Below are 26,928 nucleotides of genomic sequence, written 5' to 3' on the forward strand. Positions count from 1 at the left end.
CCACAATGAAAAAAATCACCATCTTCTACACATTAGCATCTCTAAGTTTTAAAATGCTAGCTATGGAAAAATAATTATTTATCCCTGGGGCTGTCATGAACCAAGGCCGGGGGGTACAGGAAACTAGCCGATGGAATCCACCCCCAACGTATGTGACGAGGAAAGCTGGGGCTTCCAGTATCAGAGGAAACATTTTTGGACAATGAGTATAGTAACATTGGTAATGTCGTGATGGTTTTACCATTTATAATTTTTGTGAATTTGACCTCAATGATGGACATTTTAGCTGAATATGCTAAAGTGTTAATCAACCTTAAGTCATATGTTAGACAAATTAATTTGAGTCTTTTTGTTGACAAAACAGAACATATTAATGAAAATATTTTACAAATTAACAGAAAAAGTGCAAGTCAGGTGTTTAGTGTATTACTCGTGACTAGTAGAACTATTTAAATAATGTTTGAATTAGAATGGTTTACTCTGATGATACCCTGATCATTGTAGTGGGCAAAAATGCTTAGTCTTGTTTTTATTTGATTTTTGAAGTTTGCTTCATAAAATTAAATGATATCCCTCATGGTAACTTTTGTAGTGGCGGAATTCTTTTGTTTTTGTGGCAGCTTATATCCTCATTGAAGATATTTGGTTTGTTTACTTTGTTTTAACGCACAACAAAGTGCCCTGTATGGGATCATTTGCTTTACATACACGGAGAAACCCGTGGGAGAGCTCACTGAGTTATTTCAACTACTCAAGAACCAAATGCACGCTATGAATGCCCAAGTGGAACCTACCACTTCATTGACATCTACACAGTTGGAATTGTTTACTTTGCATACACCACCACAGGAAAGTTCAACTAGTAATAACATTCAGAGTGGTGGTAAGATGACCAGCATTAACTCTGAAGCTGCAGTAAATGATTTTGGGAGCAGACAGCCTACGGACATTCAGTTGTTTCTTATTCCACCTAACTTTCAATTTTCTTCTTCCCCCAACTGAACAGAAGGGTTTGGTACCTTCCAAACACAATTACGCACTTTGGAAAAATTGACCAGGAAACTTAGAACACTTCAAATGGATAACATATTTTTAGAATGTTCCTTAGAATTACAACAAGTACCAAAGGGATTATGACTTTGCAAGCTCCCTGCAGGAATGTAAGCTGGCTCTGTTATGCACAAGGAATTATTGGAGTTATTCAACGAAACAGGTATGGATTTGGTGCGGATTATTATCCATGACAATGAGTGTAAATTAAAGCTCTTAGAGAAAGAAATAACTGAACTCAATACTAGTATTACGAATGACCCTTTATTTGACCATAATAAGACTCAGTACAATAAAAAGTTTACAGACTTGGACAAATATGTTAAAGATAGTTTAGATAGGAAACAGAAAAAAAATATTCAGCGACACTGATGACTTTAATAAAAAGAAAGCCTATCCTATTCCTGGGAATGTTGATTTGGTGAATAATTTGCAAAATGAAGAGACTAATACATCTGTGGAGAGTAATCATGTAAGTAACAGGAATGGTCAATATAGAAGGAATAGCAACAGACCACTTGATTATTTTTTAGAACATCCAGAGCCGCTGAGACAATCTCAGCGATTGATGAACAAGAACCAGGGCAGGGGAGGTACAAGAACCAAACTGGTTGATGGAATCCACCCCCAGTGTATGTGATGAGGAAAGCTGTGGGCTTCAGGTATTAGACTAGAGGAAACATTTTTGGACAATGAATATATAACAATGGTAGTGACCTTATGAAAGTGAATGTATTATGTCGTGATGGTTTCACCATTTATAATTTCTGTGAATTTGACCTCAATGATGGACATTTTAGCTTGTTGCAAAATGGATTTACATTTGTTCCTTATTATAAAGTGGATGCTGCTAAAGTGTTAATCAACCTTGAGTTATATGTTAGACTATTTAATTTGTTTGTTTTTTGTTGATAAAACAGAACATATTAATGAAAATCTTATACAAATTAAGAGAAAAGGCACATTTATTGCACTCTCTAATCTCATAGTAACTGGTTTTGAACAGATGTGTGAAAATGGTATAAGGAAAGTATTAAATAAAAGAAATAAATGCAAGAAAGAACTTGTTTGAAACAAATATGTGACACTAAGGAATGCCGAATTATGAAACCCGATAAGGGGGGGGGGGTTGTGATTATGACACAGATTATGTAGTCAAAATGTATGATATATTGAACAATGATAGCACTTATGAGAGAGTTCCTAGAAATGAAATCAACAGGGCTTATGCCAAAGTTGATTGGTGGCTACATGATCTTTTGACCCAGGGGGTGATTGATCAAATAGAATATTCTATTCTAACTGTGGAAGCTCCAGTAATCCCATCAATATTGGGGAATTCCAAAAATTCATAAAGATGTTAACAACCTCCTTTTTAGACCAATAGTAGCAGCAAAAAATTCAAAAACTGAACCACTTGCTGCCTATATTGATCTATATAGTAAAAAAGCTACTGGAAAGCATAAACATATTTTAAGGGATTCTTGGCATTGCTTAGAAGTACTGACAGAGCTATCCCTTGATGACAACCTGGATTTTGTATTTGTAATAGTAGATGTCATTAATTTATTTACGGTGATTCCACATAAAGAGGGATTCGAATATTTTGGGGATGGCCTTACTAATATTGATGGACTACGCAATGTAGAAAGGAATTTAATGATAGATTTAATGGATACAGTGTTGCATAATAATTTTTTATACTTTGAAGGAGGATATTTTTGCCAAATTTCGGGGCTAGCGATGGGGATAAAATCTGCCCCGGTGTATGCTAATCTAGTCCTGGCTGACTGGGAGAAATATTATGTGTTTAATTTTTCCTTTATGACGAACATTATTTCATGGCTACATTTTTAGATGATATTTTAATTCTGTGGAGGACTAAAATAGAAGAAACAAGACTGTTTATAGATTACCTCAACAGTACCACTTCTTTTTTAAAATTTTTCTCAAAGGTTAACATATATGAGAGAGACTTTTTGGACATAATTTTACATAAGGATATGGAAATGAAGAAATTGGGGTCAAGTATTTTCCGGAAAAATACATACTCTAATACCGTACTACACTTCAGTAGTTGTCACCCTTGGCACCAAAAGAAAAGTGTAATTAAAGGACAAATGGTGCATATTTCTAGACTAGTGAGAGACAATCAAATAATTGAGAAAGAAATGTTTCTTTTAATAGGAATGTTTAAGGATAGAGGGTATCTGTTAAAAAATATTAACAAAAGTTAGGAATGAGGTTAGAAAAAAAGTCTGGAAAAGTTTACCCCAATTTTGCTGGCCAATGAAAGTATAACATTTAATTTTAGCCCTTCCAATAAATAGGAAAAAACATAGATTTTACCATATAGCCATGAAGCGGTTGAATTAAGAAAGGTACTAGACCAATGTTGGGAATTAGTATTTAGCCAAGAAATGAAAACAAATTTTGGGCACGAGACCGAAAGTTGCTTTTAGTCGAGGAAAAAATCCTAAAGGTATTTTGAGCTACAAAAAGGTGATGAAGCAGACAAATATAGATATTTTATGAATAAATGTAACATGTGTAGATATTGCAAGTACATTAATGAAAGCCTATATGGATACCATCAAAGTATCCCATGTCCTGGGCAATGTAATTGCAACACAAAAATGGTGGTGTACATTGAAACCTGCATGAGCTGTCCTGCCCTTTATATAGGTAAGACCATTTGTAAATTAAAGGACAGGATAGCTGAGTATGTTAGGGATATTAGGAACAAGAAGACCACCAGTGCATTATATTCCCATAGTTTGAATTCCTTGAATATCAAGAGATTTACATTTTTTATAATTGGCAAGGTAGTCCCCACTGAGAAAGGAGGAGACAGTAAGACGGTACTTAAAACTAGAGAAACCTTGTGGCAACTAATGTTGGATGCTATGAGACCTCTAGGGCTAAATGATTATTGTTCCACAGCTAGCATTTTAAAAATTAGAGCTGCTAACATGTAGTAGATGGCAATTTTTTTTTTATTATGGCTTGTATCTACTTAGTCACATTTAACTGCAGTTTAAAAGACAGGTTTTTATTGTTTATTATTTTCTGTATATGAATAGAAAATGTTTTTACTTTTTATATACATTTTTTATGTTTGTTAAATGTTATAAGAATAAGTTAATGTTAAATAGTGGTTTTGAAAGTTTTTCTACAAATCAGGTGTTTAGTGTATTAATCATGTGGCTAGTAAAACTATTTAAATTATGTTTGAATTAGAATGATTTACCCTGATGATGCCCAGATCATTGTAATGGATGAAGGTGCTTAGTCTTGTTTTTAATTTCATTTTTGAAGTTTGCTTTTTACAATTAAACGATATCCCTCACGGTAACTTTTGTAGTGGCGGAATTCTTTTGTTTATGTTTCTGAATCAGATGTTGTCTCCTTCACATTAATTGACCAACCAGCATTAGCCAGTTAGCACAGGCAAAGAGGATCTTTCTGAAGCCCAGAAATAGCCTAATTAGAATGCTGAGGGAGCAGTACAGAATACAAATCATTTGACTGAAAAGTCCCAGAATATTAACAGATTTTAATAAGAGGACTATCTGCATTATTGGAGTATAGTAATACTCCACTGCAAGCTGATGGTCTATAACTTACTGACCTATTAATGGGTTATAGATTAGAGATCATCAACTCTTCACTGCGGTGCTTCCATAACTACATTTCAAAGAGTGCACAAACAGTAAAATGGAAAAATGATTTCTCCTCCTTCTTGCCAGTAACTTTAGGTGTCTCATAAGGATCTGTACTGGGCTCCATACTTTTCAACATATGCATCAATTACCTCTCTTCATTCATAAAAAGAAAAATGCTTCCCTAGTTCAATATGATGATGACTTAACCCAAATATGTTCTGCCTAATCTCTGTCTAAACTCCAAGACCTTATATAACAATGCTTGTTGAAATATGGTTAATTAATTCAAAGCTGCTAAACCTTAAAAAGACTAAACTACTGCTCTTTAATCCAAAACATGTCTCTACCAAAACAGCAATATTCACTATTGTCCCTGCCAACAATACCATGATAGAACAAGTAACCCATACAAAATTACTAGGTGCCAACATGGATGGGCAAGATAGAACAAGTAACCCATACAAAATTACTAGGTGCCATCATGGATGAGCAGGATAGAACAAGTAACCCATGCAAAATTACTAGGTGCCATCATGAATGAGCATGATAGAACAAGTAACCCATGCAAAATTACTAGGTGCCATCATGGATGAGCAGGATAGAACAAGTAACCCATACAAAATTACTAGGTGCAATCATGGATGAGCAGGATAGAACAAGTAACCCATAGAAAACTACTAGGTGCTATCATGGATGAGTAGGACAGAACAAGTAACCCATGCAAAATTACTAGGTGCCATTATGGATGAGCAGTTGAAATTGGACCACATTGTTAAAAATCATCCAAAACTAGGCATATTATACAGCAAAAAATTACCTCACTGACATAGCCAGAAAATGTACAGTCTCTACCTTCTTACGGGCATCTCTCCTCTATGCTACCCAAATCTTCACTAACCTTCAGTTCTCTCAACTGACAAAACTTGAGTAATGTTATAATAAAATAGGCAAAGTTGCAGTCAACTGTAACAATGGAATGCACCACTGCTGAGCTCTCAGGGAATTAAACTGGTTAAAATTACAGTATCACCTAGCTCTTTCTCAGCTAACTACAATACACAGATTCTCTATAAGTCAGAAGATGACACAGCCCTTAAAAATTTAATACAATATTACTCCCCCAATAGAATGTTATGCTCTAGAGAAAAATCACTAATCACTATAACCAAATCTCTAATACTGCAGGTAGTTCTCTGTATACAAATAGAGCAGCTAAACTACAGAACAGCATCCCACTACCACTGAAATCAATTAAGAAAGCAGCCTCATTTAAAACACAACTAAAATGTCACCCATCAAATCAGTGGATCTGCTCCTCTATAACTCCAGGATAAATGTCACTATTATCTTCAGTTTGACATACCATCAAGCCATTTCTAATCATTCAGAATCCTATGCCCCACAACCAGCCCTCACCAATACTTGAATAGTTTTATTATTATCTTCCAGCCATATACATAGTTTTGTGACACTGCTCACCCAACACCTCGATTTGTAATTTAAATATTATAATAGCTATATATAATTATCAGTGATCTTGCTTTATACCCCACTTCATTTCTTTGAATTTCTAGCAGTAATCTCATGATCTGTTATCTATTTGACAAATCCACTAATACACCTGTACAAATGTGCATTGTTCAACATTTACAAATACTAAGTATCATTTGTGCTATAATAGTTGTTTTGATTTAATATGAATGTAATTTAATTATCAAATATATGTGCAGTTATTAATTTATATTACTTACTGTACTGAATTTCTGTTTTAAAATGTTTTTAATATATTGGAGCTTTTCTCACCAGGCCACCACTAAAATGGAGTTTGTGCTTAAACCCAATCAGAAAAAAAAAAATGGTAAACAAAAGTAAAATAAAATAAACCAATAAATTAAAAGAAAGGATTTCTAGCTCTCCTTTTTGTAACTCCTAAAAATCAAAATCAGGTAAAAGAGATCATGAAGCAGAATCAGTCAGGGCAAAAACTGTTCTTCTGATGAAGGAAGGTGATAAGGTAAGAATTCAGCAGAGTTATGCTGAGAAATGTGTGCAAACAGAGTAGTTTGTTGTTAAAAGTGCTGATGGTAAAGTGTGAAGAAGAAGCAGAAGACATCTATTTAAGATGAATATGTCTTAAAATGGCCGTAGTATATGAGAGCATATGCAATGCGTATACTAATAATGTTGCATATGTATGATTAAGGAGAGTACCAGTAGGTGTATTTGTGAGCCTGGTGACTTTTTCATCAGTATAGTTCAGTAAATGTATTTATTGAAAGTACATAATGTCTAATGACTCTTTCTTTATTCAATATCCCTGAAGTGGAATAGCTTGCTTATAGTAACTCCCCAACCCCTCTCCCACATAGGGCTATACATGTGTGGGCTTGTCCCACTTGATAGTCAAAAGGAACATGATGTAATATGCAAATGAGGCCTAATTAACATATATGCTGTCATGACAGATATGGCAGTGCTGCTTCCCATTATCATGTGCTGATTCTATAATTAAGTAGAGTAGTAATATTTAACGCTTGTCCACTACTTCCTTTCAGTTTTAATACAGTGCCTTAAACATTGTGCTATATAAGACCAGACAGTATGAGTTTATTGATGTTTATAATTTAACTGGTTTGTTGTGTTTAAATTCATAGCATTTTGGACATGCACTGATTTGCCTTGTACTGTGGCTGTTCAGGCTGTGTTATTAATTCCACTTTCTTAGTAACCTTTTCTGACAACTGTAATGTACTAATCTGTGCAGATGCATTGCTTTGCTGATTTAAATTTGTATTTAATTTTACAGGTGTACTGTTTTGAATGTTGTTCCTACTTTATTTAATTGCCTACATTGCAGAGTGAGTGATTCAGCTGAGTGGGGATTGGCACTTCAAGGCATGACTTGTTTAATGATGGAGAGCTATCATATATGACCTATTTAATGTATATCATTTTTCCACTTTGTATTAATCATTTGTTTTCAGTTTTTCTGTAATGATTACTTAATGAATATTGAAGAAGTTCCTGTTGAGATGGTGATAAATATTCATGATGTATTAATACACATCATCAATTAGGTATTGGTGGGCAAAGATTGGTAATGTGCATTGGATGATGGGGGTACTATAAGTAAGTTATGCCAATAGAAATAGAGACAGGTTATCACTCCTAAAAGAAAGTTTTCAGTCAAAATGCTAGCCAAAGCAGTGTCTTCCATATGTAAGGGATTTGTTTTTCACTAGAAATCAAGGGTCTTAGGAGTCAACAAATGCTTAAGTGACTAAAATAAAGCATAGAGTAAAAGTCTGTGAGTTTAATGACTTGAAATATTCATAAGAGAAATGTGAATATTATCAAAAATAAAGTCGGAGGCAGACTATTGGCAAAAGAGGACTCGACCCATGACAATGTGGTAAGTGTTTGTAGAGGGACTGAACTTGTGCAGGATTACCCTAAATGAATAACCAAATAAATGAAATTGTGTAAAATAAAACCTATGAGTGAAAATGGGAACAAAATGAAGCTTTAAAAGAATAAAAGCAAAATGACTGGTGAATGCATGGGCTCCAAGATGCTCCCTGGTAATAAACAGTCAGACTCAATACCCACTGTGCGTGTCATATCATTTCAGGCAGGATAATGGATACTGTAAGACATTAATACAGTCTGTATGCTGTGTGGAGGACATTTCATATGACAAGGCATAGTGCAATGTGTCTTTAGTAATCCTGAGTTATTAAGTGTAATGTATAGTGCAATGTGATTTAATAATCCTGAGTAATTAAGTGTAATGTATAGTGCAATGTTTTAACACAGGAAAACAAATCCGGGAGTGCACCAAAGCTGAAACTCAAAAAGTTCACCAAAAAACGTGTAGAAAATCATTTATTTAAAACGAAATGCCTAGGACAGTTAGCGCTTTCACGTTGTAGTAACGCTTCTTCAGACTTCAATAGCATACTAATACATAGTCAGCTTTAAATAGCGTATTGACACACCTACAACTCATTAATCTTTCAATTAACAAATTAAAAGGTATTCAGCTCTTTATAAAAGAGAAAAGAATAAGTGCTTTATATAGACAAAAATTCATGCACATATATGTGTTACACATACATACTTGATAAAACATATATTAGATTAAAACATCTTATAAAAACCTATGGTAAAATATAGATGTATATGGCAGATTGTGTTTTTAATGTTTAAGGGATTTAGCTGCCAAAAATGGTTTCAAATTAATTCTCTCATTTAACCCATACTGATGTGCCTGTAGCCTCAGAATCCACTTGCTCTCTATCTCTTCTGTATAATTTTTTATATTGCCTAACCTACTGGTCCTCTTCACTAATTCTAAAACTCTAAACTTAAAGTGATGTTGAGATCCATTATCCATAATGTGTCGGGCTAAAGCATTTGTTGTATTTTCTTTGTTTATAGCATGGATATGTTCCCTTATCTGCTCGCGAAGGGTTCTGTTGGTTTTACCTACATAATATTTCTGGCATATTACACATTGTGCCAGATATATTAAATCCCTAGTTTTACAATCTGCATAGCAGGTAAAAGTGTATATACGTCCAGTATGTGGATGTGTGAATACATTATCATTAGCTATGTAGGAACATTGGTTGCATGTCCGACATGGAAACGTGCCTTTCCTTTGAGATACCATGGAACATGCATCTACCTTCTCATAACATAAAAGTCTCTTGAGAGACTTCATGTTCCTGTAGGCTATCCTAGGTCTATCATCTACTAAAGAACTAATCCTATCATCCATCGCTAGACACTTCCAATTTTTAGTAATAATCCTATTAATCTGATCATTCCTATTGGTATAAGGGATAACAAGCCTATGTGTCTCAGCACAAGGCTTTCTAAATGTCTTGGGATCTGTAACAGCTCTCCCATAGAAAAATGGTCTACCCTTCCCAGTCCTTAAACCAGTATTAGTCTCTAATACATCACATACTTCACACATCCACATACTGGACGTATATACACTTTTACCTGCTACGCAGATTGTAAAACTAGGGATTTAATATATCTGGCACAATGTGTAATATGCCAGAAATATTATGTAGGTAAAACCAACAGAACCCTTCGCGAGTGGATAAGGGAACATATCTATGCTATAAACAAAGAAAATACAACGAATGCTTTAGCCCGACACATTATGGATAATGGATCTCAACATCACTTTAAGTTTAGAGTTTTAGAATTAGTGAAGAGGACCAGTAGGTTAGGCAATATAAAAAATTATACAGAAGAGATAGAGAGCAAGTGGATTCTGAGGCTACAGGCACATCAGTATGGGTTAAATGAGAGAATTAATTTGAAACCATTTTTGGCAGCTAAATCCCTTAAACATTAGAAACACAATCTGCCATATACATCTATATTTTACCATAGATTTTTATAAGATGTTTTAATCTAATATATGTTCTATCAAGTATGTATGTGTAACACATATATGTGCATGAATTTTTGCCTATATAAAGCGCTTATTCTTTTCTCTTTTATAAAGAGCTGAATACCTTTTAATTTGTTAATTGAAAGATTAATGAGTTGTAGGTGTGTCAATACGCTATTTAAAGCTGACTATGTATTAGTATGCCATTGAAGTCTGAAGAAGCGTTACTACAACGTGAAAGCGCTAACTGTTATAGGCATTTCGTTTTAAATAAAGGATTTTCTACACGTTTTTGGTGAACTTTTTGAGTTTCAGCTTTGGTGCACTCCCGGATTTGTTTTCCTGTGTTACTACATTGTCGCTACGAGAGGGCTTTACTCAACGGGGAGGTTTGTTGTGTTTCTATAGTGCAATGTTTCTTTAATAATCCCCGGTAATTAATTGCAATGTATACTGCAATGTGTCTTTAATAATTGTCGCCTCACAGCAAGAGGTTCTCCGGTTCGATCCTCAGCTGGGGTGCCTTCTGTGTGGAGTCTGCATGTCCCCCCTCTGGTTGCGTGGGTTTCCTCTGGGTGCTCCAGTTTCCTCCCACATCCCAAAGACATGATGTAGGTGGATTGGACACTCTAAATTGACCCTAGGTGTGAGTGCATGCATGTGTGTGCCTTCTGCGGAAGGTTGGTTGCTGGGCTGGCAACTCGACACCATAAAACTCCACTGCCAATCATGAGCGGACAGGTGATCCGCTGTGGCGACCCCTAACTAGGAAAAGCCAAAAGAAGAAAAAGAACTAAGTGTAATGTATAGTGCAATGTGTCTTTAGTAATCCCAAGTTATTAAGTGTAATGTATAGTGCAATGTGTTTTTAATAATCCCAAGTAATTAAGTGTAATGTATAGTTCAGTGTGCCTTTAGTAATCCCAAGTTATTAAGTTTAATGTATGGTGTAATGTGTCTTTAGTGATCCCGAGTAATTCAGTGTAATGTATAGTGCAATGTGTCTTTAGCAATCCTGAGTTATTAAGTGTAATGTATAGTACAATGTGTCTTTAATAATCATCAGTAATTAAGTGTAATGTATAGTCCAATGTGTCTTTAATAATCCCGAGTAATTAAGTGTAATGTATAGTGCAATGTGTCTTTAATAATCCTGAGTTATTAAGTGTAATGAATAGTGCAATGTGTTTTTAATAATACCCTAAATCTACAGCATACAGGGTATGTGTTGCCTTGCTGAAGCTGTTGCTGCCATAACATGAAATATGGTTGTTTACTTACTAACCACTGTGTGTCATTGTGATCACACCTTTATTATAGATATTGAAAAAGCATTACTATACTCACGAGGTCAGAACAATACATGATGTCACAGCAGAATCATGGAAATCACTGCAGCATAGCCATTTTGATAGTTTGCAGCCTGCAGTCTACAATCATTCAAACACCACTATTGTTTGCTTTGACTTGAACCTGATAAGATCTAATTTTAAAAGCTGTAGTGGCATTGTATATTCTACAAATACATTAGACCACCAGGAGCATCTTCGCTGTCATAAGTCTCCCTTAATAACATCATCACCTGATGGATTTAGAAAAGCTGAGGATCGAACCGGAGAACCTCTTGCTGAGGATCGAACCGGAGAACCTCTTGCTGTGAGGCGGCAATTATTAAAGACACACTGCAGTATACATTGGACATCTTTACTCCTTTCAGGCAATCCTGAAGCCATAATGTAGAGATTTAATTTCTGTAGCCATTGCTTTCAAAGGCATATGATTTGTTCAATATTACTGAAGACCTGCATTCTGAATTACAAGCCATTGAAACTAAATCAGCATTGTCAGCTAGAAAGGAACATGTCATACATTCACCATTCATTTTTCACTAAAAAATTAGGGTTAACAAAAATATGTTGATATGGGTCTACTTCTAAATTTCAAACTTTCCCAAGTTTGAAATTCTTATAGACAAGACCATAAGATCGAACTTGTGAAAGTTTGAACCATTTAAATGGAGATCACCATACAGAGCAGAATGGTATATTTACCATTTTCCTCACTGTAGTGCAATCCAGGAGTTGCTATATTTAATTAGAAGGGGGTGTGAGGGGTGGAGGGGGACTTGCTCCCCTGCAAAAATGTAAAAAAAATTTTGCTTTCATTTATTTTTTATTTAAATTTGAACTTTCACAAGTTCGATCTTATGGTCTACATCATAAGAAATTCGAACTTGTGAAAGTTTGAAATTTAGAAGTAGACCCGTTGATATATATGTAACTGAATTAATGCACAGAGGTAAAGACTGTAAGTTTGTCAATCTACATGATCCAGTACTATATGTGAATAAAAGGGCACGTTGAAAGGAGCAAGAAAACTACTATGAAGTCAAAGCATAATATAAGAAATGCTTTCTACAGTATGGAAGCAATAACAGTTTCAGTAATGCATTAGGCTAATGATATAGTTAGAATGAAGAAGTCAGCTCAGCATACACCATTTTGTTCAAGATACAATTTTCAGCACACTAAAAAGCAATGTCTACCTCCAAATAGAGTGTGTCAAATATTTGGTCAAGCTAATTTTTCACAGATATACAAGTTGGTACGGCGGTAGCGTTGTTACCTCACAGCAAGAGTTTCTCCCGTTCGATTCTCGGCGTGGCTTGGGAGTGCCTTCTGTGTGGAGTCTGCATGTACTCCCCGTGGTTGGGTAGCATTTGAAAGACATGCGTGCGTAAATGGGCATGCCTTAATTGAAGGTTGGGCGTCGAGCTGGCACCTCGGCGTTTTGTAAAAATCTACTGCCAATCATTAGCGGACCGGAGTTCCGCTGTGGCGACCCCTTACCGGGAAAAAGCCGAAAGACAAACAGCAACAACAAGTCTAGAAAGAAAGGACATAAACCTGTGTCACAAGTAATAAGCAACTAAACATAACAGCTTTATAATGGAAAATGTCTCCAATGCTCAGACTGGCCTTGGTAATGTGGAAATGATATGTGAGTAAATGCACTTGATTTGTGTGCTGAGACTATATCCACAATTGCTTCACTAAGCTGCAAAAGTCAAAGGTTACATCAGTGCAAAAGTCACTGGATAAAAAAGTTGTACATAAGTGATGTAGTTGGCATATTAAAGCTAGATACTGGGACTGAATGTAATATTATTAAAACCTCATTCAATCAATGGGCTTGAAAAATTGTCTATCATAGTCAAATACCTCATTACTGATTTAATTCTAAGCACAAACTGAAACTATTTAATCAGATTAAGTTGTATGATGTGTATAAACACAAATAGGACAATTAATTATTTCAAATTGTATACGTCTGGCAGCCTTACACATTAGGTTCATAGGTTCATAGGTTGGTACTAGGCTATCAGCCCTAGGGCCTATACAAGTCTAGCAACAGCAGTTCCCTGGCTATTTCTTCCCACACTATTAACTTCCCTGGACCCCCGTCTAGTAGGGCGACTGATGTGATCCCTGGGGTGAATTTCCTTTCTCCCATCCAGTCATCAAGGTTCCTTTTAAAGAGGGCCAAAGAGGTGCTCTGCTTGACATGTATGGGCAGTCTATTCCAGAGTCTGGGGAGTCTCGGGGTCAGGAACCTATCCCCCCAGCATGTTTTGTTTATTGTGATGACAAGGTTTAGATCCCTGGAGCGTGTGGCTATGAGGGATTGGGATTTCTTTAAGTGTAGCATGTCCAACAGCTCTGGGTTTGACATGGCCTTGTATGTTAATTAGAGGTCGCCTTGGAGTAGACAATATGCGACAGAGTATAGCTGGAATTCTTTAAGGCGGTCAGCATAGGGCATCTGCTTTAGGCCTGTGATTCTTTTAGTGAGGTATTTCTGCGGCCTTTCCAGTTGTTGCAGATGTCTTGAGAGGTACATACCAAATGGGGCGTTGTATTATATAATGGGTTTAATGAGGGATGAGTACAGTGGGACAATGACCTCCTTTTTTCTGGATGAAAAGCCCTTAGTGATGAGGTATGCCACATAGAAGGATTTCCTGACTGTTGTGGCAATCTGGTTATTGAAGGAGAGACCACTGTCCACCTCTGTCCCTAAGTCTCTTATCACACTTTCGGTGTTTAGTGTACTGCCACCTGTGTGGTAATTCATGGGTACATGTTTTTTTCCCAAAGGGGATAGCTATACATTTCTTGGCATTGAGCTTGAGCCCATGGCACTGGCACCAAGCATCTGTTTCTGTAAGGCCCTTTTGTAGAGTATCGACATAATTTGGGGATTCAATAATGGCTCCCAGTTTGCAGTCATCTGTGAACTTTGTTAGCCAGTGTCCCTTAGTGTTGGCCTGTACTTCAGAGAAGTAGATGCCAAATAAGAGAGGTCCCAGGACTGAACCCTGAGGTACTCCACTTGTCACTTGTCTGGAGCTGGATTTGGAGTCATCTACTTTTACATTGTGGGTTCTATTAGTGAGCCAGTTGGCAATCCATCGAGTGAAATAGGGATTAATGTGCAGCTTAGTAAATGTATATATGATTCCAGAGTGGGGGATAGTGTCAAAGGCCTTGGCGAGATCCAGATAGGCTGTGTGGACTGCCTTACCTTCATCCACGGCTCTGGAGACTGATTCAAAGAAGTCAATCAGGTTCAGGAGACAAGATCGGCCCTTCACAAACCCAAACTGGGTGGGGTCCAGTGTTTTAAGGTTGCCAATGTCTTTGTTTATAAGTTCCATGATAATACGTTCCATGGCCTTGCAGATCAGGCTCGTCAGACTGATGGAGTGGTAGCTCCTGGGATCCAAGGTGGATCCCCCCTTGTGGAGTGGGATAACTGCAGCTGTGCGCCACTCAGTGGGCATGAAGCCTGAGGTGAGGGTATGACTAAACATGACACTTAGGTGAGGTGCCAGTTCATTTTGTAGTTCATGTAGTACACAGCCCGGGATGTCATCTGGTCCCATGTATGCTGTAGTCTTAGCTTTGGAGAGTGTGTTTTTACCTGTGTGGTCATTATTACTGGAATTTGGCAATCTTCCGGTATTGAGATGGGCCATTTAGGGGGTGAGCAGGGGGTGAAGTTGACACTGAATCGATCTGCAAGGATATTGGCAATATCCTTGGGATCAGTATATTTAATATCATTCTGTTGTAGCTCAGAGCAAATCTGAGGATTGCCATTTAGATTCTTGACATAGTTATAGAATGCCTTGTGGTTGTCTTTGGAATCTTTGGCAATTTTATTTTCATAACTAGCTTTGGAGGATTTTATGAGGGATCTCAGCTTCTTACTGAGGCTGGTAAGGGAGTTTTTTGCATCCTGGGATTTTCCTCTTTTCTGCAACAGTTTCTTCCTTTTGTTGTAAAGTTTGTTTATGGCAGGGGTCCACCAGATTGGCTTCCTTTTTTTGGAGGAGAGCATCTTGGTTCTATTTGGGATGGCACAATTCATGTATGAGTGGATGTGCTCGTACAGTGCCTTAGTGTAGGACTCAGCAGTCAAACTTTCAGTTCCCGTCTGCATGGGTGTCATGAAGTTTGTAACTTCTGATTTGAATAGCGTGAAGTTGGCTTTGGAGAAGTTTTTTTATGGAGGTTTCCTTACTGGGGGGGGTGGGGGTGGGATTAGCTTATGGTCTGACCTGATTAATGAGGGGGTGACCATAGGTGTGGAGCATCGATTTCCCATGTTGGTAATGACCAGGTCTAGGATATTAGAGCCCCTGGTGGGACTATGGATTAGTTGATCCAGGGCATTGGAATTTATGAATTCCAAGAAACGTTGGGCAAAGGTGTTGGTACACGAGTAGTTTTCCCATTTAATGGCAGGGTAGTTGAACTCACCCAGTATTAGGGTGTTTGGTTGTATATTAATATTTTCCAGTATGTTTAGAAAGGTGTAGTGAGAATCTTGGGGCATGGTGGGGGATCTGTAGCAAGCTACAATTTGGATTGCTGTCTTACCTCGTGTTAGTTTCACCTGGAGAATTTCAGACACATTATGTTGGACAACTAACCTGGTGGTGTGAATATCCTTGGTGAATATGGACACTCCTCCACCTTTAGTGTTTCGTTTAAAAATATCTTTGTGTGAACTGATGGGTATGGTTCAATGAATTCAAAGTGTACAGATGAAAAAACAGTACATTGCAGTCAGAGATAAAGATTTGCACAGTCACAGAGGCAATAATTTGCACATTTAGAGAGTCAGAGTCACATGTTCACATTGCCAATGATTCTCAAATACACATAGCATGGATAGTTAAGCCTCAGGAATAGAGCACAGTGTAAAGTGATTTGGGATCACAAACTAAAAACAAAAAGTGAATGCAAACTTAGCATTTGATATTTTTGAGTGGTGTTGCTTTACTGGACTAAGTTGTATACTGGGGCAGTACGAGAGAAAAATTAATCCAGAGATGCTACCTGTTATCTATTTATTAAAAAAAAGCCTTCAGGGAACTGAAACAAAAAATTAAACAAGAAAGTCTGCAACATTATGGAAGGTGCAAGAGTAATATCCAAGACAGAGTGAGCCCACATCATGGGTTAGACATACAGTGACTTTGTCAAACCTGACAAGAATAAGGGGTTCCTATCAGATATTCAAACTTCTGCAAGTTCAAAGCTCATATGGTCGAGACCATAAGTTCAAATTTGCAGATGTTTGAGCGTTTCAATGGAAATCTCCGTAAGGGGAGTTTTCCGTTTTGTTCAATGTGGTGCAATCTCGGAGTTGATATATTTAAGTAGTGGGGGGGCACAGCCCCCCCAAGTGGAGGGTGCAGGGGGGCTTGCCCCCATTCTTACAACAGTTTATATTTTCTTTTCTTTTTTTTTTTTTTTATCCATAATCAAAGTTTTTTAACTTCGAACAGGATGGTTTGAACATTCCGTGTTCAAAGTTATTAAACTTCGACTATGTGATATAGACCCAGAATAAGATCTATGTTGACTCAAAAGATCTAAATAAAGGCATGCCAAGAGAGCATTATCCTCTCAAAACTGTGGAAAAAGTGATCTCCCGATGCCAAGGCTGATTTTTGTAGACATAGATGCCAATCAAAGATTTTGAAAAACTTGAAATAGACAGTTCCAAACTGTGTACTCTCAAATCCCACTTGTAGGATACAAGTTCCTCAGGATACCTTTTGGAATCTCTTCTGTTCTATTTCTGAGGACATTACCCAAATCATTGAAGACTCAGAGGTTACTGTAAATATCACTGAACGTATTGTAGTTTGAGCTGAAACAAATATTAGACAGCAAGACTTAAATGCTAACTAGACTATTTATGACTCAGTAACTTGACACTGAATAAAGACAAATGACACATTTATATCAACAATATTAACTATATGAGGAGCATTTTAAGTAATGAAGGTTTACAACCAGATGAAGAAAATGTCAAAGTGGTAGTTTTGATGCAAAGAGATTATGACAATTTGTTTTAAGAATTTTTGGACATGATACAGTGCTTGCAGTTCTTGTCAAAATTTATTCTATCCCTGTAAAAAAATATTGTGTCCTGAGTCAACAATGTTAAATATATGGGGCACATTTCAGCTAATCAAGGCATACAACCAGATCAAGAAAAAGTCAAAGTGATATTTCTGATGCAAAGACCTGATGACAATCTCTTTTACGATTTTTGAGCATGATACAGTACTTGCACTGCTTGTCAAAATTTATTCTGTCCCTGTATGAAATGACTATGTCCTGAGGCAACTCTCAGAGAAGGAAGTTGTATGGCACTGGGATCAGCTGCAAGAATGGAGTTCTTTTCTCCTTCACAGATTAGTGTTTGATGTTCCAGCACTATATTATTGTGATGCAACAAAACTTTCAAATGTATAATGTTTCTGACATAGCAATTAAACTCAGAGATGACTTGCTCAATTGCTTCATTGTCTTGAACAGGCAAGTCAGTGAAATTCTACAAAGACATGAAGAAGATTGTACTTGAAAAATGCAATAAGTCTTTAAAACCAGTAGTGAGACAGAACAAACAGAAATGGATGTCCAGTGCAACACTAGAGATTGATTGGAAATGTAGAGAGGCCAAATCAGAAGGGAGAAAACCAAACTGTTAAGGTGCTCAATCATTCTTTTCAATGAGCTGCAATGCAAAATATAGAAAAATATTACAATGACTTGTGTACAGAATTAGAAGAAGAAAACATTTAAATAAGAGTAAGATCAGCCCTTTCTGAAACTGCGTGAACTTGGGTGAAAATTTTAACTTAGAATCCGCATGCTGAAAGAAAACCAAAGTGCTATGCTGAATGAAGCCAAGGAAATCAAACATATGTGGTAAGAATACATAGAGTCCTTGTATCAGAAAATCTGATCGACTCAACAGCAATTCCAGGCTACAACATATGAAAAGGAACTAATGATGCTACGGATGACGCTACCAGGTAACAGGAAAAGAGGAAGGCCTAAGATAAGGTTTATGGATGTGGTGAGAGAGGACATGCAGGTGGTTGGTGTGACAGAGCAAGATGTAGAGGACAGGAAGAAATGGAAACAGGTGATCCGCTGTGGTGACACCTAATGGGAACAGCCAAAAGAAGATGATGATGACTGCTGGGTTAGCTCGTGGTGCAGCGGTAGCATTGTTGCCTCACAACAAGAGGTTCTCCTGTTCAATTCTCAGCTGGAGTACCTTCTGTGTGGAGTCTGCATGTCCTCCCCGTGGTCGAGTAGCAGTCAAAAGACATGCGTGAATGGGCGTGCCTTCGTTGAAGGTTGGGTGTCGGGCTGGCAAGTCGGCACCATAAAAATCTACTGCCAATCATTGGTGGACCGGAGTTCCGCTGTGGCGACCCCTAACCGGGAAAAGCCGAAAAGACAAACAAACTGCTGTGTTAGCTCAGATGACATCACTATTTGTCACCTGACTTCAGTTCCCAGGCTAAATAGATACTTAAAATTTAACACCTCTGTGTCAAAAATAAATAGCTTTCAGAAGTGTACAGCTGCTAGGAAGTCATAGAGCAATAAAACACTTTTACATTTGAAACCTAATAATTATTTCTGTTTTAAGTCAGTCGTAAAACCTCTAGATCTAGACATGGTATTTGCTTGCTGCACTAAAAGTTAGATAACACAATCATAAAACACTATACTTTTCAACTTATTTTCTTAAAGTTTTGCAAGTTAAAGCTGTATGTTCCAGCTTCTACTATTAAAACATGCATTTGCACAGGTATATAGTATATATATATATTTCTGTTCTTTTCCAGTAGGGTACACTGTGGTTACATTCTTGAAGCTCAGGACATAACATACAGTTCTCTTACATTTGTAAGACAAGCATGTGAATCATATTACTATTCACAAATGACATATGATTATTTACAAAATTCAAGATAGCTGGATTGGCAGTGTTTCCCTGGTGTCACATTTATCCCCTCCCCAAAAACTCAAGCTAGTTTATCAAGTGACCCTTGAGAAAAGTTTCTTGAGAGGTTTGAGTCTATCTGGGAATATCTTACCCCATGCCCTGTCTTTAGATACCAGCTGCCTTGACATTGTTGACCCCAGTACCGTGCTCCACTGTCCCATCATATGCCTGCAACACTAGGCTCCATCATAGTCATTTGGGATTTTCCTGGCTGGCTCCCTGTAGCCATAGATCCCCCTCAGACTCCTCCTGCCTTGTATTGCAAATAGTTAGCACAAGGGCCTTCCTGTCATGGTAAGGTTTCATCATGTTAACATGGTACAGTTTATGCCCCTGTCTCCTGCCTAGCAGTTCTACCATGTAGTTAGCATCAATTTTACCACCTTGTAGGGTCCCTCCCAGGCTGCCTACAGCTTGTTGTGTCTGGCAAGCATGAGAACCATTACCTCCTGCCCTACAGCATATTCTCTAGCTCAAGCATTCCTGTCATACCAGACTTCTTTCTGCTGTTGGGCTTCTGCTAAGTTCTCCTGGGCTAAGTCCATGAGTTCCCTTAGCCTTGCCCTGAGGTTTAGGACATATGCCACTACAGATTCCTTGTGGGATTTACACTCACCCTCCTCATCTCAAATCAAATCTAGAGGTCCCCTTACCCTATGGCCATACAACAACTCAAAGGGTGAAAAACCTGTGGATTCTTGGGGAACCTCTCTGTAAGCAAACAACAGATGGGGCAGGTATTTGTCCCAGTCCCTCTTAAACTGGTCTGCAAATGTCCATAGCATTGTCTTGAGTATAGAGTTTAATCTCCTAACAAGACCATTAGACCATTAGTCTGGGGATGTATGGGGGTGGTCTTTAGGTGCTTCATCCCACAGTACTTCCACAGACAAGCCAGCAGGTCTGACGTGAAATTGGCACCACTGTCAGTCAGTATTTCTTTTGGGAAAGCTCTCCTGCTAAATTCACTAACAAAGTATTTGCCACCTTTTCTGCCTCAATGGATGACAGAGCCACTGCCTCAGGGTATGTGGTAGCATAATCTACTACCACTAGGATATACATTTTCCCTGTGGAACTTGGGGTACTCAAGTGACCCACAATATCCATAGCTACCCTCTGAAATGGGTCCTCAATCACAGGCAAAGGCATCAAAGGAACTTCACCTTGTCTCGTGCCTGTCCTACCTTTTGGCACTGCTCACAGATCCTGCAGCACCCTGTTACATCTCTGGAAATCCCAGGCCAATAGAAGTTCTTCATAATAATGTATCTTTGTACATTTTATGCCCATATGACGTGCAAAGGGAATATCATGGGCTATGGCTATAAGTGCCAGACAGTAGGCTCTGGGCACTACCATCTGATGTATTCTCTCACCCTCTAACCCTCCATCAGGGGTCCACTCTCTATACAGCAACCCTTTGCCCCAGTATACAGATTCCCCCTTCCCTTGAGAATCAGGTCCTTCACTAGCTACCTCCCTCAGGCCTTGTAATGTAGGTCTGAGAGCTGAGCTTGTCACAGCTCTCTCTTTATAACCCTTCCCAACCCCCTTCCACAAGAATTCTGATATCCTGTGACAGCAGTACCTCACTGTCAGCCTGGGTACTACTACTCACCTCTACCCTTGCAGTCACTCTGTCCAACCAGTGCTTCATGTCACTGCCAGGTAACTCTCACACACACACACACACACACACACACACACACACACACACACTTTGAGATTTGATTGATATACAAACACACATACACTACTGGGGAAGGCTGGCACAGGCTTACTAGCTATGCCACCCTTCTGCCCAGATATAGGTAGTTATCATTGCCACCAACCACTACTTATCAGCTACTCTAAGGTCCTTACAAAGGGTGCCCAGTCCTACTGTGTAATATTACTGTTATCCAAATGGTAAGTGTGACCAAGAGTAAGGCTATTGAGGTGGCCTATGCAGTGTCACCAAATACATATGCATGTACTCTAAGAGCTTAAATATCTCTAAACAAACCAGACACAATTAAAAGGTTTAAATATATTAATAATAAATAATAAAAGAACAAGACAATACTCAATCAACCCAGTAACTACAGAGTTCAGAATCACAGGAAATATTTTAAAACAACATTGCAGGACAGTCTCAAATACAGAAAACATCTAAACTAATCTTTATTATATTCCTATCTATATCTAAAAAAATGTTTGTTCCCCAGCCTTACAGAGCAAGGCAAATGCAGATGATGGATGTTTCTCGGTCCAAGACAAGATACAAAATGCACAGACTTTCTCTGAGAGAGTTCTTAAATTACTAATCAGCATTACTGCTGGGTTAGCCCGGATGGCATCACTCTTTGTCACCTGACTTCAGTTCACAGGCTAAACAGATACTTAGACTTTAACACCTCCGTGTCAAAAAAAATGGTTACACTTCAGAAGATCAAATGGCTGAAATATCGAAGGCCATCTGGTTGAAACCATATGATCGATATTTCAGAATGATTTTCTGAAATTGTACAAAAAAAAAACAAATAAAAGAAGATGTTACTGCAGGGGGGCAAGCCCCCCTGTACCCCCCACACCCCCCTACTTAAATATACCAACTCTGAGATCACGCTACAGCAGGGAATAGGAAAATTTCCCATTCTGTGGTGTACTGTCAGGGTAGGGCGATCTCATAGTTGGTATATATAAGTAGGGGAGTGTGGGGGGGCACAGCCCCGTACATGGGGGGTGTAGGGGGGATTGCCCCCTGCAGTAACATCTTCTTTTATTTGTTTTGTTTTTTGTACAATTTCAGATGATCGATTATCTGAAATATCGATCATATGGTGTTCGATATTTCAGACGTTTGATCTTCTGAAGTGTAACCCAAAAATACATATCTCTCAGAAGTGTGCATCTGCTAGGAAGTCACAGAGCAATAAAAACACTTTTACATTTGACCCCTAGTAATTATTTCAGTTTTAAGACAATAGGAAAACCTTTAGCTCTAGACATTGTGTCTGCTTGCTGCACTGAAACTGAGATAACAGTCATAAAACACTTTACTTTTCAATTTATTTTCTTGAAGTTTTGCAAGTTAACTCTGTATGTTCCAGCTTCTACTATTAAAACATACATTTGCACAGGTATATTGTTTATATACGTTTCTGTTCTTTTCCAGTAGGGTACACTGTGGTTACATTCTTGAAGCTCAATACATAACATACAATTCTCTTACATTTGTAAGACAAGCATATGAATTATATTACAATTCACAGGTGATATATGATTATTTACAAAATTCCAGATAGCTGGACTGGCAGTATTCCCCTGGTGTCACACAACTGAAACTCGGTTCCTTGAAAATGCACCTGAAAACTTAATTTCTTTAGCAGCTGGTGGTTGGAGTAAAGGATTTAGGTTCTTGTTTCCTATGACCAAGGTACAGGTTTTGAGCCTGAACAAATTACTAACCATCTACTATCCCTAACTAGGACTTACACACCTCTTAGTTGTCTGTGGAACCATTTACTTGTCCATTAAAGCAGGACTGTCTTCTCATATTCAAATACTGCAACTCCAGAAAGGAAAATGTAAACAAACAACAGGTCTCTGTGACAATGATGGCACATGCTGAGAGGCAACAGGTGTTGCAATTGGATGCAGAGGGTGTTCTTATAGAAGAATACCTTTAAAAAATGTATAATTCTTTTTTTTAATTAAAAAAATTAATGTGACAGTCCCAGACAGTGAGCTCTAGGTGACTGCCTTGGTCGGCTAATGCTGGATTAGGTTCTGGATTCCACTGGCTGACACACAATATTCTGCAGGATTTCACATTTACCTTATTTTTCTTAAAATCAGAACAGCACAATCAGAAGTGAAACAATAAAACTGTTGTTATTTGTGATTAGACCTGTAATTGTAAGTATAGTCATGATGCTGGCATTTCCATTGATTCATGTCTAAGTAAAGGAAGGTAACTACAGCTTCATCATCACACTCCCCTTCTTCTGATTAGTGTCTCATAACTACCAGGCATATGAGTCCTTGATGATTAAACATGAATGTCTGCTGTTACAGAAGTAATGACTTCTTGTGCTGTACACCATTGTGCTTGCATTGACAAAAAAGCCACTTAAGCCATTCTATGCCTGTGGTGTGACGAGACTCATAAGCTCATTTGTCACTCACCATCCACAGAGAATACTGCTGCACAGAGGTCATTGCATGGCCCATACACATTTTTAACTTACTTCTTTTCTCTGTTACTCTTGCCTTGCTTTTCTACTAACTCGTTAAAGATAAGAGAGACCTCCAGCAGAGTGTGTGTTCATCTGAAACGTCTGTTCTTTGTGAACTATAGGTGACAGCTGTGATTCTTTCTGAAGGAATCAGCCTGCAAACTGCATCTTTAATTTTTTATAACCTGCCCTTACATTTTTCTTATCTCTGCTGTTTTTACAGACCACCTTAATTCCCCTCCACTCCTGTGTACCCACTCAGTCTTTGAAGTATAAGTTATGCTCTACCTTACATGGGCTGCTGCTTTTAGGTCACTGCAAGAACCGGTTTGCTTTCATCATATTCAGGCTTCATTATGTCTTCCACTATATGTGATCTCCAAAGTCAGTGCATTTGCACTTGTATGGGTATGCCTCCTGGATGTGCTGTATCCACTCTATGGCTGTCTAATAGGTAATTAATCACACCATCATCCACTAATCAGCAGCTTGTTAACTGTCAGTAGCAAGGACACAACCTCCCACTCTCAATAATGGACACCTGTGCAAGGACAGTGACTCATGTTTAGACATATGAATGCATTCTGAGGTCTCTCACTACTCTGGTTCAGATAGAATCACAAACATAGCATGTAGTGAAGCACACCCTCAGTCATGTTACATGTTGTGGGTTCTAACCCCCCTTTGCCACTCCCAGTGTCCAAAAGGTAACCAGTTCGGCACATTTTAAAATCATTAATATCTGTGACTTAATTTCCAGTAGCAGAACAAGTTTACATGTTAATAAAAAACTGAACGCAAAGACACTGCAATGGAAAAAGTCAAAGGGCTTACATAAGTGTTAAGAAAATCTGAAATTGTGCATATTACAGAAGAATGAAGAGAAACAGTGGGACTCTTTTTATTAATTTAGTTCATTTACTTTTTTTTCTCACATGTTTATCACTCCTTAATTAACAAAAGAGAAAAAATGAACATGCCTGTATCCTTCCCGAGGATGTTTCTCTAAAGTTCCTTAAATCATCAATGCTAAATAATTTGTCTAATGTTTATTTAAAGCATTGCTGTGACACTTTTTTTTTTGTCTTCTAGCCGCCTCACCTTAACCCAGCTGAGCGAGTATCAGGAATTTATGCAAGACCACACAAATAAAAAAGGTATTAATCATATTCATCCTTATGTTCATTTTTATCAGACTTGCACATTTTCAGATAGCTAAACAAAGTGTCTACTTCTACTGTCAACAAATATGCACATGCATGTATATGTAATTAAATAGATGTGCAAGGCATTATTCCTTAATTTTGTAGCCTTAGAGTTGCAAATGGATGTTACTTGGCAATGAACATCATTCACTTCTTACTGCTTAATTAGCTGCATTTAAGATATTAGCCTGGCATAATTAGCATATGCAATGCAGGTGCTTCCAGCTGGGAAGCACGATGCAAGCATTAGAGATGTAATTTAAAAGATAATGTACATTTCTCAGAAAACAATGTCAAAGGTTTGATTTTGAATTCATGAGGTTTTCCAGGCATAAAAGGAGTTGCTGTCAGATCTAAATCCCTATTGCCAGTTTTTTTTTTTTTTTAATGGCATCTGTTTTTAAAGAATACAGCATGATTTAATAACCATAATTCTACTTGAAGTAACATGTTTAGACATATGAATGCATTCTGAGTTGCGGAATTACCATTCTACAAACAAAATACAATACTAAAGTAGGGTATGTTTTAAAGGATAGAACACATGCTATTGTTCCTCAGTCAGAAAATATACACTGGTCTGCTGCAGTACTTCTCCAAGAATCATTTTTTTTTGTCTCTCTGCTTCCACTGACTCAGGCTCATCCTTTGTCATCTCCCTGTATTCCAGTCCTCCACATATCCCCACCATTGAACTTCCTTGTATTACCTGCACTGGGAAAGTATTCCTTCCAGGAGAACTCATGTACATGGTGGTTGAAGCTAGGCAGGCATGTCAGAATGGAATAAGCTAGGTGAGGATCCATTATGCTGTAAATTGCAGTGAGTATTTTTCTTTGCTCTATCTCCCCTCCCAGTATGTTGACATTATACATTATACATTAGTCGGCTGGGTGAGTATGGCACAAGACCATGTTCAGCCTGGACCCATAGAGCATCCATATTTTCTCAGCCACCCTGCATGCTCAGTCCAGTGATCTCTGAGCCTCAGCCTCTGCCAGACTCATTGAGCTATATGCCCAGCATGTTCCTCCCACAAGGATAGGTATGCTTATCCTCCCCTACTTGCATGGTCAAGCACCCAAGCCATAAACTGGACTTAGATCACCTGAGCCCTTTATTCCTTTGTACCATCAGAGCAGATTACTTCTACAAAACTCATTCTTGGCATCAGTAGGCAGAAAAAGCTTTCCAAGTTAAAAAAAAATAATAATTCATGCAGTTAGAACTTTTTTGTTCATGCTCTAGACAAATTGTAAAGAACACATCTCATGAAGACAGTAAAGCTTAAATCTTTGACAAAACCTTTTCAACGAGTATTTCCTCTGTAGTAAATGGAAGGAAAAATATGTAGTGTGATGGGTCTACCTGAAAACGCCGAAATCACAGATCACCAACAACGAGAACACTGACACTGGAAGATCGACAACGGAGAAGACCGACAGTTGAGAATCCCGATTCTGAGAACACTGACATGTTAACGTAAATGTACGATAGGGACGGACATTAGGGTCAGGGCGTGGGTAAGGTAAGTGTGTGATAGTGACGGACGTTAGGGTAGGGTGCGGGTCAGGTAAGTGTGCGATAGTGACGGAGTTTAGGTTTAGGGGGCGGGTTAAGTGAGTTAGGATTAGGGTGTGGGTAAGGTAAGTGTGCGATAGTGATGGACCTTAGGGTTAGGGTTTGGGTTAAGGTTAGTGCATACATAGTTGTGTATGTAAGGTTTATAAGGTTTTTGGTGTGCTTGTGTTGTGTATGTGTTTTTCGGGAAAGGTATTTGTTTTGTTGATTGTCGGGATTTTGGTTTGTTGGGCATATGAAGTTTCGTGTTTTTGAACTTTTTTTTCATTTTTTTCGTGTCGGTTATTTCGTTGTCGGTGTTTTGGCATGTCGGTGTTATCAGGTAGACCCAGTGTGATACATGATAACATAATATCCATAATAAATTTCAAAAGATCTTTGTTCAGTCCCAAATCAAA

At 37.9% G+C, this 26,928-nt stretch overlaps 1 protein-coding gene across 1 annotated transcript in view; it reads left to right on the forward strand.

Annotated features, from left to right (window-relative positions):
* BANK1 (B cell scaffold protein with ankyrin repeats 1) overlaps window positions 1–26,928 on the forward strand; it is a 1,951,135-nt gene that overhangs the window by 1,892,326 nt on the left and 31,881 nt on the right. Inside the window, exon 15 of the mRNA XM_044063440.1 lies at window positions 24,837–24,901. Coding sequence (XP_043919375.1) covers window positions 24,837–24,896 — 60 coding nt within the window. The 3' untranslated portion in view covers window positions 24,897–24,901. The remainder of the gene's footprint in view (window positions 1–24,836; window positions 24,902–26,928) is intronic.

The sequence above is a fragment of the Protopterus annectens genome, chromosome 2.part1 (genome assembly GCF_019279795.1).
Source record: "Protopterus annectens isolate FY-2018-M chromosome 2.part1, PAN1.0, whole genome shotgun sequence".
Lineage (NCBI taxonomy): Eukaryota > Metazoa > Chordata > Ceratodontiformes > Protopteridae > Protopterus > Protopterus annectens.